The 12,051-nt window shown below is 36.5% G+C and overlaps 1 protein-coding gene across 2 annotated transcripts in view; it reads right to left on the bottom strand.

Annotated features, from left to right (window-relative positions):
- LOC118191208 (flotillin-1-like) overlaps positions 1–12,051 on the bottom strand; it is a 193,936-nt gene that overhangs the window by 166,278 nt on the left and 15,607 nt on the right. The window contains exons 2-3 of one of the 2 annotated variants that reach the window (XM_085825734.1): positions 11,538–11,613; positions 11,330–11,420 (exon numbers count right to left, since the gene is read on the bottom strand). In XM_085825734.1, the coding sequence (XP_085681860.1) occupies positions 11,330–11,420; positions 11,538–11,613 (167 nt within the window). Of the gene's footprint in view, positions 1–11,329; positions 11,421–11,537; positions 11,614–12,051 lie in introns of those variants that run through there. The other variant, XM_085825735.1, reaches the window with a different exon arrangement.

Raw genomic sequence — 12,051 nt, forward strand, 5'->3', positions numbered from 1 at the left:
AAATAGCTATTGTTCAGATTTCAAAACAGATGAAGACCACCCTTTTGGGAATTGGAGTGGGTGAGGGGGGGGGGTGAAGTGTAAATGTATGCCTAGTCTCATTTCCCAGTAAGCTTTGGACAGGACTTTAGGTTTAAGGACATCTAGACCTGTCTGGTCACCTTGCCACAGAACAAGTGCCCTTTGTTAGAGGAACAGGGGGAGATGGAGGCAGGGTGTTGTTAAGTGACGTACTGAAAAGTGAGTTCAAAGGTTGTTTTATAGTCTTTAACGATTTTGAGTTCTACGCGAAACATTTGGTTTAAACTTTTCTTTCTTTCACGTGATATTGTTCCCTAAGATGGCAGGGCGAAAGCAACTATCTTTTCGAGATAAACTGAACATTATCAATGATAATGATGAGGGAATGAAGCACATTGATGCGGCTAAGAAACATGGATTATCGCAATCTACAGTTGCAACATTCCTAAAGAGAAAGCAAATCAAAGATGCTGTAACTTCAAATGAAATTAACCCAGAGCGAAAACAACTGAAAGTTGCAACAAATGAAAACATTGATGCTGCTGTTTTAAAATGGTTTCAAGAGATAAGAGCAACAAATGTCCCAATAAATGGACCTTTATTTTGTGCAAAAGCACGGAAATTTACAGCAATGCTAGGGAACGAAACTTTCAAAGCTAGCAATGGCTGGTTAATGCGTTTTCGAGATCGTCATGGAATAACTTTCCAAGAAGTTCACGGAGAGAAAAAGTCAGCCCCGATAAACGACGCAAATGAATGGCAGCAAAACAAGATGAAAGAAATCTTAGAAAAGTATGCTCCAGAAGACATTTATAATGCAGATGAAGCTGGGCTGTTTTTCCAACTCCTACCCGATCGAACATTGGCATTCAAGGGTGAAAAGTGTTATGGAGGGAAGAAATCAAAGCAGAGACTGGCTGTTCTTCTGTGTACAAATAGCACAGGAACACATAAAATACAACCTCTCGTCATTGGTAAATCGTTGAAGCCAAGGTGCTTTAAGAACGGGAAAAGTCTTCCCGTGGAGTATAAAGCAAATAAGAAGGCTTGGATGATGTCTAAATTTTTTTCTGAATAGTTACAGAAGTTAGACAATGAAATGAAGAAGAGAAAGAAAAAAATCGTTTTGTTGATAGATAACTGCGGTGCTCACACGTCATTTCCAAAGCTACAAAATATCGAAATCGCTTTTTTCCCTGCCAATTGCACTTCAATTTTACAGCCTCTTGATATGGGCATAATTAAGCGCTTCAAAGGATATTACAGAAAACGGTTGGTGGACTCCATACTTGTAAACTTTGAAAATAAAGTAGAAGACCCTTTCAAAGCTGTAAATGTCAAGGAAGCATGTGACAATATTGCTGGAAGTTGGTGGGAAGTAACAGAAAAAACCATTCGGAATTGCTGGAAAAAGGCCGGTCTTTGTGTTATGGAAGATAAGAAATCTGATAATGACGAAAATTCCATAGACAATGATCTCTCAGATGATCAAGAATGTGTTTTGCACATAAAAAAATCCGTATCCCAACTTGAGGAAACAAGCGGTAAAAAGTTTGGAATTAGTATAGAAGACTATTTAACAGCAGATGATGATCTTGTGGTTTTCGCAGGAGTTACTGATGAAGATATTCTCTCTGAAATTACTGATGAGATAGGAAACAATGATGAAGATGATGATGATATTGATGATGATGATAATACAGGTCCATCACAGTCCTTATTGTCATCCCAGGAAGCTCTTCAATCTGTGAATTCTCTATGGACATTTTTTTCAAGCCTTCCGTCGACAAATGAAGAACATTTTCGTGCACTAGACTCAATGCATACACTATTGGTGAACTTAACAGTTAAAAAAATCAATAAACAAACAAAAATATTGGATTATTTTCAATAAAAAGTGTTTTCAGGTATGTGAATATTTCTGTGCTTATTTTCTGAATTTATCTTATTTATTTATTTTTTTAGTATTTAAACCACTATTATTAGTATTTTACAAATTAATTTCTTCTAAATATAGACTTAAAAGTAGTATGTTTATCAGGTTCAATGTTCCGTCTTACTTTCTTTGGGAACATGCACAGACCTGACTCGGAACAGGGAGCTTACTAAAGCTATATTCAATAAATGTGGGAAGTAGACAAGATAAACAGGAAGGGTATACGAAACCCTTTATTTTTCACTCTTTACAATAATTTCCGTACTTCGGAATACAGAAACCAACTACTTGTGGTCTGAACGTAAGAATATAAAAATATTTAACTAAACTCTAACTTAACTTTGGAATAATAAACATGGAAGATTGGCCGTATATTAACAGGAAGCCATATGTAGTACAGAGAACTGTTAACACTATAATACGTTTAAAAATTATCACGAGGATTAAACCTCTGGCCTGGAAGGCAACCAGCAACTGAGTAAAACTTCTAAGGTAAGTGGCCTGCTTCGACTAACTCCTTCCTCTCTCTCGCTTGGCAAAAAGCCACAACTTAAGTACTTGGCGTTCGCCAGACAAATTTGCATAAATAAGTTAAAAGCTTTTAATTCTGGCCGGAAGTAGAAAATAAGAAGTGATAGTAAAGATTTAAAATAAAAATAAACTTTAGTAAAACTTAAGATCCTTACATACTTTCCGCCAGAGTTAATTAGTTTGAAACTGAGGTCTAAAACGACCTTGTTGAAAACTTTTAGCTCTAGAATCTAACGCGAGGCCAATCTTTTACAAACATTTCTCACTAGAAACTAGAAATTTAAAAAAAAAAATTGTTTCTACAACATCAGCTCCAAGGACAACCAATTTTTCATCTGTACTGCATCTAAACAGGAGCTTTTATTCAAGTCTGGTTCCTTCCAGAGATCTGGAAGGAAAACTAGTTTAATGAAATGTTACACAATGAAATGGCAAGTAACATAAATATTTACATTTCTCTTAACATTCTTATTTCATTCATGACTTTATTTTAATTATCTCTCCCCGTGCTCTCTGACATTTGTTGTAAAAGAACACCAAACACGAATGTGTTTATGTATACGTGTTCAACACTGCCTCCTACAATCAAAACACTAACGTGTTAAAATTCAACATAACAAGACCTCGTAACACACCCTATCTTCAACTCTAAACCCTGAGGTACTCTTCTGAAAGTGGCTAACTCTGAAGTGTAGCATCAGAGAGCCTAACTACATTCATTCAACCTTTAACACATATTCACCATAATTTGGTCTTTTTACAGTCACACGAATAAAAAAAATTTTTTTGGCATTACTTTCACTTTTACCATATCACAGTATTTCTTAACATTTAAAATAACAGTTCACATTGTATATAAGAACATATTAACATGCCGTTAATTTTACGCATTTTAAAACATACATTAGTAGTACATTGTTAACTTCTATTCTTTTCCAAGCAAGTGCCAATTCTTCTACAATGAAATACTACATTTCAAAAAGTCTTTCAGACTAAAACTTCTTTCTTGCCAGAATGTTTTAAATAAAATTTATACAATAACTTTTACAATATTTAAGTATTTACACATTCCTATTATACATCAACTTTAGTTTTACGCGCGAGTAATTGAAAAACATAATACCAAAATCGGTAACAACTCATTTCTCGCCTTTTTGGCGATAAAGGTAGACCTCACATGAGGTAAAATTTCTTGAAATCTGCCACTTGCAGTAAGAATGAAAGATTAACTTAAGTTTGCAAAGTAACATAAAATTTTACTTATCTTTGTGATATTCGGACATTCTTTTCTGAGCCTAGTCCTGGAAGGTGTCGCAGATTCTAGTTTGATTTATCCTCTTTCTTGTGCGGGCTCGCCCTTCAGTGCCTTCCTCTAGAGGCTTTCTTTTTCCTCCAGTTCGGTCACCCTTGAATACCTTCTTTTTCGCCTCTGCCTGTGGTCTTGGCCGCTTGAAGGCAGCTGGTCTTGGGGGAACCGGGACACTTCTTTCGCGTTCCTGCTTGGACCTCGTTGCTGGCTGTTCAAATTTTTCTTGTTTCTTTGCCTCCGCAGCTGGTGTTCCTTCATCAATTCGTCGACATTTGCTAGGTAGACTCCTATCCGATGGGTAGTCTTCCGTTTTGGAGCCAGGTTATAGTTGCTGTCATTTCTCCTGGCTCTCTTTGCATTCGTCGTACTTCTCCCTTCTTCATTCTGGGGGTGGTCCTGCCCTCTCTTTTCTGGTCAGTAAAACGGCTTCTTTTCTTGTTACCTTCAGTTTTCCAACAAGGGAACTTTCTTTTCAATTGCTCTTGTCTACTCATGGCTTGCCCTTGTGATTGTCGTTGTTCCACATCTGGAGCTTGTGCCTGCCGTGCCGAATCCTGCAAAAGATCTTTGAAAATTTGCATTTTATTACGATCATAGTAGGGTTTTATTTGATCAATGTTTGCGGAGCATGCTTCACCATTCCTGGCTTTTAACACCACTACAGCGTGAGTTATTTTTTCTATGACATATGGTCCTTCAAATCGTGGAAAAAATTTGGCGGTTTTATCTTCTGGTGCTGAAGAAAGTGAATGCTTAATTTTTAACACTTCATCCCCTACTTTATAAGTTACCCCCGTCGTTTCAAATCATAATAAAGTTTTTGTTTTCTCTGTGCTACTTCAGTATTCTTTTTTGCTTCTTTAATTAATTTTTCTATATCACACATTTTAAATTCTGGGGCTCTTTGTTGCATATAAAATAATTTATCTAACGGCGTTATAATCTTTCTGCCTAAAAATAAGTCAGCAGGAGTTTTGCCCATTGTATTATGTTTTGCGGTCCTAAGGGCGAAAGCAAATTCATTGGCATAGTTATCCCAGCTTTTATGAAAATTTTTAACATAACTACAGATAATTTTCACTATATTTCTATTGACTCGTTCCGCTATATTTGATTGCAGCCGATACGGGACCATTTTTAAATGACGTATGCCCAGTTTTTGGCACATGTCTTCAAATACATCACTTACAAATTGAGGACCATTATCCGGTATAACTTTTAGGGGTGCCCCGTATTTTAAAATATATTTATTTAAAATAGAATCAGTAACTAATTTCGCGGAGGCTCGTTTTAAGGGAACAATTTCGGTCCACTTACTAAAATGATCAACTATAACAAGGAGATAGCGACTTTTATTTAACTGACTTTTTGGGAAAGGGCTCAATAAATCGATGCCAATTATTTCATTTGGAAATTCGGATTTAATACTATTTAGAAACCCGGCCGGGTGGAAATTAATATAATTAACTGCTTGACATGTTGGGCAGGACTGGCCATACGCCCTTGTTAACTTTTGCAGTTCAGGAAAATAGACTGCCTCGCGTACGCGTTGTATAGTTTTTCGAATACCAGCATGAGAAGCTAAAGGGCTGTCATGCAACTCCTGCAGGATATTTAATCTAAGACTAGCTGGGATAACAGGTCAAAATTCGTTGTTGGAATTCGTAGTTTTTGTATAAAACAATAGACCATCTATTAGTTCGTAATGGGCCGCCCTATTTCTTATCGCCACAATATCTTGGTGGCTAAAATTTTTAGGATCCTTTAAATACTCATAAATGCTTCCAAACTCAGGATCCTTACCCAGTTCGGTTATTACAGTTTCTCGGGAATTTATTGTACATGCTGTGAGCATTGCCACCTTTACAGTATTACCTTCTTCATCTATTTTAATTCTGGATAGGGCATCTGCTACGATATTTTCCTTTCCGGGGGAATGCTTGATTACCAGATTGTATTCTTGTAGCTTGAGTGCCCATCTTATTAACCTTGGGGATAAGTTTTTCCCTGAGTACAATCTAGTTACCGCAGTGTGATCAGATTACACTGTTATTGGCGCCTTTCCAAAATAGACTCGGAACTTTTGCATTGCTAACAGAAGTGCAAGTGCCTCTCTCTCGGTCGCGGAATAGTTTCTTTGTGTTTGATTTAAAGTTCGGCTAAAAAATGGCACGGGCTGCTGATTTTGCGAAATTACCGCTCCTACCGCATAATCCGAAGCATCCGCTGAAATTTCTAAATTCTCATCCTTTTCAGGAAATTTTAAAACAGGGGCTTTCGTTAATGCTTGCTTTAATTTTTCGAAAGCACTATTGGCTTCGGCCGTCCACGGGAATCTTGCGTTTTTCCTTTTTAATTTTAACAATGGTTCAGCAATAGCTGCAAAATCATTTATAAAGGACCTATAATATGAACAAAGTCCTAGAAAAGAAGAGAGCTTCTTCGCCGTGTTTGGCGGCGGATACTTTTGCACAGCGATTATTTTTGATTCGTCTGTCTCGATTCCTTTCTGAGACATTTTGTAACCTAAATATTTTAATTCAGGGGCTGCAAATTTGCACTTTTCGACATTAACTTTTAGACCGGCCTCATTTAATAAAGAAAACATCTGTCTTAAATCCTGTACATGTTGGTCGAGATTATCACTATTAATAATGATATCGTCTAAATAGATAAATGTGGACTTTCCAAGAACAGGCCTTAACACAATGTCCATACATCGCTGAAATGTTGCCGATGCCCCTGAAAGGCCAAATGGCATACGCAGGAATGCATAAGTGCCAGACTTGGTTATAGAAGGAGTCTTAGGCACATCTTTCGGTTTAACCCCTATTTGAAAATAACCAATCGTTAAGTCTAACCTAGTCATATATTTGGTAGAAGTTATGTTCCTTAGAATTTCTTCAATAATAGGTAATGGATATACCAGATATTTAGTGATGGAGTTTAATTTACAATAGTCAATTGCAAAATGCCACCTTTTTGGATGTGTTACCGGATAGTCATTATTTTTCTTACATAAAACCACCGGGCTAGCATAACTACTTGAGATGGGCGTTATGATCTTTTTACGTAGCATATCGCTGATGTGCTATTCTATAATTTTTTCTTTATTCTTATCATACCGGTATGCTTTGTGGCGAACTGGCAGTGAGTCTCTGGTGTCAATACTATGGTTAGTAACTTGAGTAAATCCTGGAATATCACTAAATAACGAAGCAAATTCACTTACCACTTGTCGGATTCTTCGTTGCTCTTCATTAGGCAGGTGGTCAAGGTTTAACATCAGCGGTTCAGCCTTTTCTTCTCGAACTGGTTTCATCGTCAGCTTAAGGGACGCTTCATTAAAATCCAGCGTTGCTTATGCCTCTGAAAGAAAATCTATTCCTAAGATAATATGTGCTTGCAGATTCTTTACTATGAAAAACATAACCTTTACTTGTTCGTCCTTGATACGGACGTATAGCGGTAATTTACCTATGCACTTACATCTTTCTCCTTGCGCAGCTAACACTGTCGTATTATCCGAATTATATATGCGATATTTACGAAAATACTTCCTAAAAAAATCTTCTGCCACACAGGAACACTGCGCGCCTGTATCCAGGAGTGCGGTGGCTGGGATATTATTCACCAACACTTCAATCTTCGGAAGAGTCAAATTTTTCACCATTACTGTGTTTAACTTGAAGGAAGAGGGGTTTTCTTGGCCTTCGGATTTCCGCACCCTCCCGTCAGCAGAAATCCATTTTAGTTTAAATCATTTTTCATTTCCATGCTTTCCTTCTTTTTTCACTGGCCTTCAGACTTTTTTCCTGGATTGCTATTGAACTGTCGACGTTCGCCGGCTGTTTTTGAAAGCTCGGGTTTCCTTGCCCAGTGATTCGCTTTGCTTCCGTAGCCCTGTGCTTGACTTTGCTGTGGTCTTGGCGCACCAAATTGGTTTCGTTGTTGATATTGGCGTCTTTTTTCAATGTCCGCCGTTCTTCTACTTTCAAACTGGATTGCTAGCTCAAATAACTTTTCCAGTGTAGTCGGATTCCTTAATTCAATAAAGTCTTGCACTTGGGGAAGTAACCTCGGCAAAATCATTTGAATTATCTCAGGATCTGGACGGTTTCCATACAAGAGTTTGAAGACGTGAATTTTTCTTAAAATAAAGCTTGAGAGATTTTCGATTCTTTGCTGATATATGCTGAAAAGTTCGTTTCTAATTTCACACGATCCCTTACGACAGGGAAGGCTTTTACTAGGGCAGTCTTGAAATTTTCGTAAGTATAGGTGGGACTTCCTGCTTGACCCAAGAGACTTCTGCCTATACATTTGAACCAGTTAAGCACTTGGCCCCTCAAAGCGCTGGTAGCTAAGGTAACTTTTTGAAACTCGTGCACGGGGTAGAGCATGAAGTGGTTATCCAATTTTTCCAAAAAACTGGTTACCAGTGAGTTTCCATTAAATGTTGCTTCTGGTTTCATCGAAGCGCGCATGGTCTGGACGATGTAACCAAATCCTTCCAGGGCGGCAGCTGGCATTTCTGGATTCTGAACCGCTTCTGCAGGCAGCACAGTTTCTTCTTGAAACTCGGCCATGGTTATTCTTCTTCGTTGGGCGCCACTATCAGGTTCAATGTTCCGTCTTACTTTCTTTGGGAACATGCACAAACCTGACTCGGAACAGGGAGCTTACTAAAGCTATGTTCAATAAATGTGGGAAGTAGACAAGATACACAGGAAGAGTATACGAAACCCTTTATTTTTCACTCTTTACAATAATTTCCGTACTTTGGAATACAGAGACCAACTACTTGTGGTCTGAACGTAAGAATATAAAAATATTTAACTAAACTCTAACTTAACTTTGGAATAATAAACGTGGAAGATTGGCCGAATATTAACAGGAAGCCGTATGTAGTACAGAGAACTGTTAACACTACAATACGTTTAAGATTATTAAAAGGATTAAACCTCTGGCCTGGAAGGCAACCATCAAGCGAGTAAAACTGCTAAGGCAAGCGGCCTGCTTCTACTAACTCCTTCCTCTCTCTCGCTTGGCAAAAAGCCACAACTTAAGTACTTGGCGTTCGCCAGACAAATTTGCATAAATAAGTTAACGCTTTTAATTCTGGCCGGAAGTAGAAAATAAGAAGTGATAGTAAAGATTTAAAATAAAAATAAACGTTAGTAAAACTTAAGATCCTTACATGTTATGCACCTTAAACTAATAATAATAAAAAAAAAAACTCTTATTAAATGCTCAAAATATGTGGGCCCTCGATATAACAATATGCCTCTCTACAACAATATATTTATTTGGTCCCTAAAATATTGTTGTAACGAGGTTTCACTGTATATGTGGATAAAAGAGAACGTTTTTTACAAAATCTGTTCTGACGCACTGTATGAAAATCCATTTTGTTTCAACATTCGGTGCAATCAACCTTCACTCGCCTTGAACTGCGACGTAGGAATGTCTTCTTCTAATGCTGCAGCAAGTGCTCTTATTTGGCACATCTCCCGTGTTACTGCGTATCCCTCAGCTTGCGCATCACGAACATACGCAACTAATTTTTTTTTTTATAAGTTCGGAAACTTGCATTTCGAACCATGAAATGCATATCTTGTTTTGTTTGTTGCCGGCAGATGATCACGCTGTTTGCTCCAATTGTGCACACACTTTTCGTCCACCTTATATACACTTGCTGCTGCTCTTTTTCCATTTTCTGTCTAATTTCTATGACTACTGTATAGCGGCTGTTTTTTCCGTTTTCAAGCATGCTACTTGCTAACTACCACAAATTCCAAATGATACTATGAATGAAAAGAAAAAGCTTAAAATATGCGAATGCTCCAAGGAGGAAGGGAGGAAAGTAATTTCATTAAAAAACATTATTTCCTGGAAGCCAGTGTGGTGAAAATCTGTCTGAACTACCTTAATTTATTATTCCGTCTGTCAAGTGGATTGCTGGCACCCATGTTATGACTGAATAACAGCTGTACCAGAATGCAAGGAGAGTCTCCGCTTTCCATCCTGGCACCAATCAAAGACAAAACAAATGCATATTCTTTCTTTAAAGATGTTTATTGACTGATGTTATAGACTGAAGGGAAAACGACAATGTTAAAAAATACATATATATTTTAAAGTAAGAAATTCTTTAGTTTTTGGAGTGCGGATGGTTTTTTTACATAAATTTTATCTGGAAAGTTAGGGTGCAGACATCACTCGAGCATATATGGTAATCATTTTTGCATAAACTTATGTGATGAATAATTTGACCCCATGCAACGTATCTGCTTGGCAATACATCTCAAACCAAAACATTCTACAGAGAAACTGTTGATTTTACACCAACTAATATTTTGTATCCTTGAGGCCAATCAGACGAATCGTTACTTATTATATTTTGCTTTCATCACCACATGTTTATGAACACATGGCAACTTTAGCAATGACTCATGCAGCGATACTTAAAAAAATTTTTATATTAGTAATTGAATAAAAAATATGGTAACCTCTTCTGTTGACATTATGCTTGGTACCAATTACAGATTTAAGTTAAATGCCCAAAGAAATGTTGATGAGGAAAGATTTAACAAAAATTTCTTTCCATGTGCTATAAATAGATTTTGTTAATGATACTCATAGGCCAAAATATTACATTTAGTGCTATTTGAATTAAGAGTAACTGATTTGTAATTCACATAAAGCCAGAAAAGGCGCCAGAGTTCACATAGCCACACTAGGTGGCAGAAGTTTTTCCATTGCGATGGCAATGCCATAATTATCAATCAATTAATGAATGGCTAAATCCGTAGTATACCACTACTGATATACCTACTACGTTAGATCCAGAAAATACCACTACTGAGTGAAGGAAGTGACAGAGAGTTTACTGAAAACGGAAAAATTTCGATTGACAAGATAGGTGGAATTCTCGACACAGGAATTACAGGACTTGAACAATGGAACTTAGTAACTGAACAAGAAATTATATCTGTCAATAGAATTAAAGAGAAAGTATTAGCACAAAAATACAAAGCTACTTAAACAATTTACATTGAAAGAAAAGTTTAATAAAGTATATAAATATTAAGCTCTTTTTTGGTGGGTAAATTTTGGTACCCTTTAGATCATAAATGCTTCATTACTTCATAAATCATGATTTAATATTTTTAATTTTAAAATTCCTACATGCCATGTTACTAGACTTAAACCGATGATCTAATATCCAGAAAAATCCCAAATCCGGGATCGCGGAAGTTCCAACGAATTTGGATCCCGGGCTTTGTACTGTATATCATATCTCTTCCTAAACCCAATTACAAACATAATTTAAAATTATAAACAAAATGTAATTCAAAATTATATGAAATGAATAAAATATCACATAAATGTATACTTTTAATTTATACAAAGAATGGTTTTCAGCAAAATTTAATTTATATTAGAAGCTTCAGGTCTATCAGCCTATGATGACTAATATATTTAATTAAAATTAGAGCTTAATTAATTACAATAATTAAGTTAAATACCTGAGCTATGCCTGTAACAGAAATAGGTACTCCTTGTTGTGTATATACTTTAGGACTTTCTACAGTTAAAGTCATTGTATTTAAGGTTATTCTGCAAAAAATTGAAAAATAGAATACACATAGATTAATATATGTATATTAAATCTGAAAAGGTTAAAAAAATCTGAACACAAGAAATTAAAGGCATTAAAGAATAAAAAACACATACTTCTGTGCCTTTTGGATGAAAGGCCACACAAAAACCCGTCCACCAGGTACTATTGTAGGATTTACGAGACAGCATCCTAAATAAATATAATTAGTTAGAAAATTACAATATCAAAGTCAAAAATGGAAATAAAAAAACCATACAAGAGCATGTAATAGAATATACAGGGTGTTTATAAAGTCTCAACTCATCAAATAATAAAGATAGATTAAAATTAATAACATAAGTGGTTAGATAGACTCAAAAAGTTTCATGACCCTTGTTAATGAACTTCCACGTGTGCCTCCTTCGTCGCACGGAGAATATCAAGTCAATATTCAACTTCATGCCAGGTACTGGTAAGCATGTCGGCATCCACAGAGGCTATTGTAGTTGTAATTCTGGCATTTAGGTCATCAATGTTCGACACTCTCCTCCTGTAAACGTTGTCCTTTACAAATCCCCAAAGGAAAAAGTCCAGTGGCGTTATATCAGGTAATCTGGGTGGCCAAGGAATTGGACCTCCTCGCCCAAT

Source organism: Stegodyphus dumicola, chromosome 10 (assembly GCF_044657685.1).
Source record: "Stegodyphus dumicola isolate Sdum_Otavi_A_Nest chromosome 10, ASM4465768v1".
Taxonomy (NCBI): domain Eukaryota; kingdom Metazoa; phylum Arthropoda; class Arachnida; order Araneae; family Eresidae; genus Stegodyphus; species Stegodyphus dumicola.